At 58.0% G+C, this 276-nt stretch overlaps 1 protein-coding gene across 1 annotated transcript; it reads right to left on the bottom strand.

Annotated features, from left to right (window-relative positions):
* Positions 1 to 20: 20 nt before the first annotated feature.
* Positions 21 to 234, bottom strand: LOC104621745 (glutaredoxin-1-like; the record flags this gene model as incomplete). The annotated part of the gene is made up of 1 exon (XM_010288300.1): positions 21 to 234. A coding segment is annotated over exon 1 (214 nt), but the record flags the coding sequence as incomplete, so codon positions are not given.
* Between the last annotated feature and the right edge of the window lie 42 nt (positions 235 to 276).

Here is a 276-nt window from a genome sequence, read left to right as displayed (position 1 = left end):
ATCAGCGGACTCGGGCGTACGACTGCGAGAACTTAGCGTTTTTTGCGGTGGTGTTTGCTGGAAGTAATCCTGCACGCCCTGCAGCCCCGCCATGTCAAACACTTGCAGGTGCACAGGCACGAAGTGGTACCTCTTGAGCATCTCCACGGCGTTCCTGCAGTAAGGGCAGCCCGCCTGTACGAACAGGGTCACTCTGCCAGCCCTGATTTTGCTCTTCACGAAGGTGTTGGCCATGCTGCTTTACCCAGAGCAGCGGGAACGCTGCCCTTTACCAGG

Source organism: Phaethon lepturus, unplaced genomic scaffold, assembly GCF_000687285.1.
Source record: "Phaethon lepturus isolate BGI_N335 unplaced genomic scaffold, ASM68728v1 scaffold38665, whole genome shotgun sequence".
Classification (NCBI taxonomy): Eukaryota; Metazoa; Chordata; class Aves; order Phaethontiformes; family Phaethontidae; genus Phaethon; species Phaethon lepturus.
Note: the sequence above shows the minus strand (reverse complement) of the source record. Positions and strands in the feature narration are given on the sequence as shown.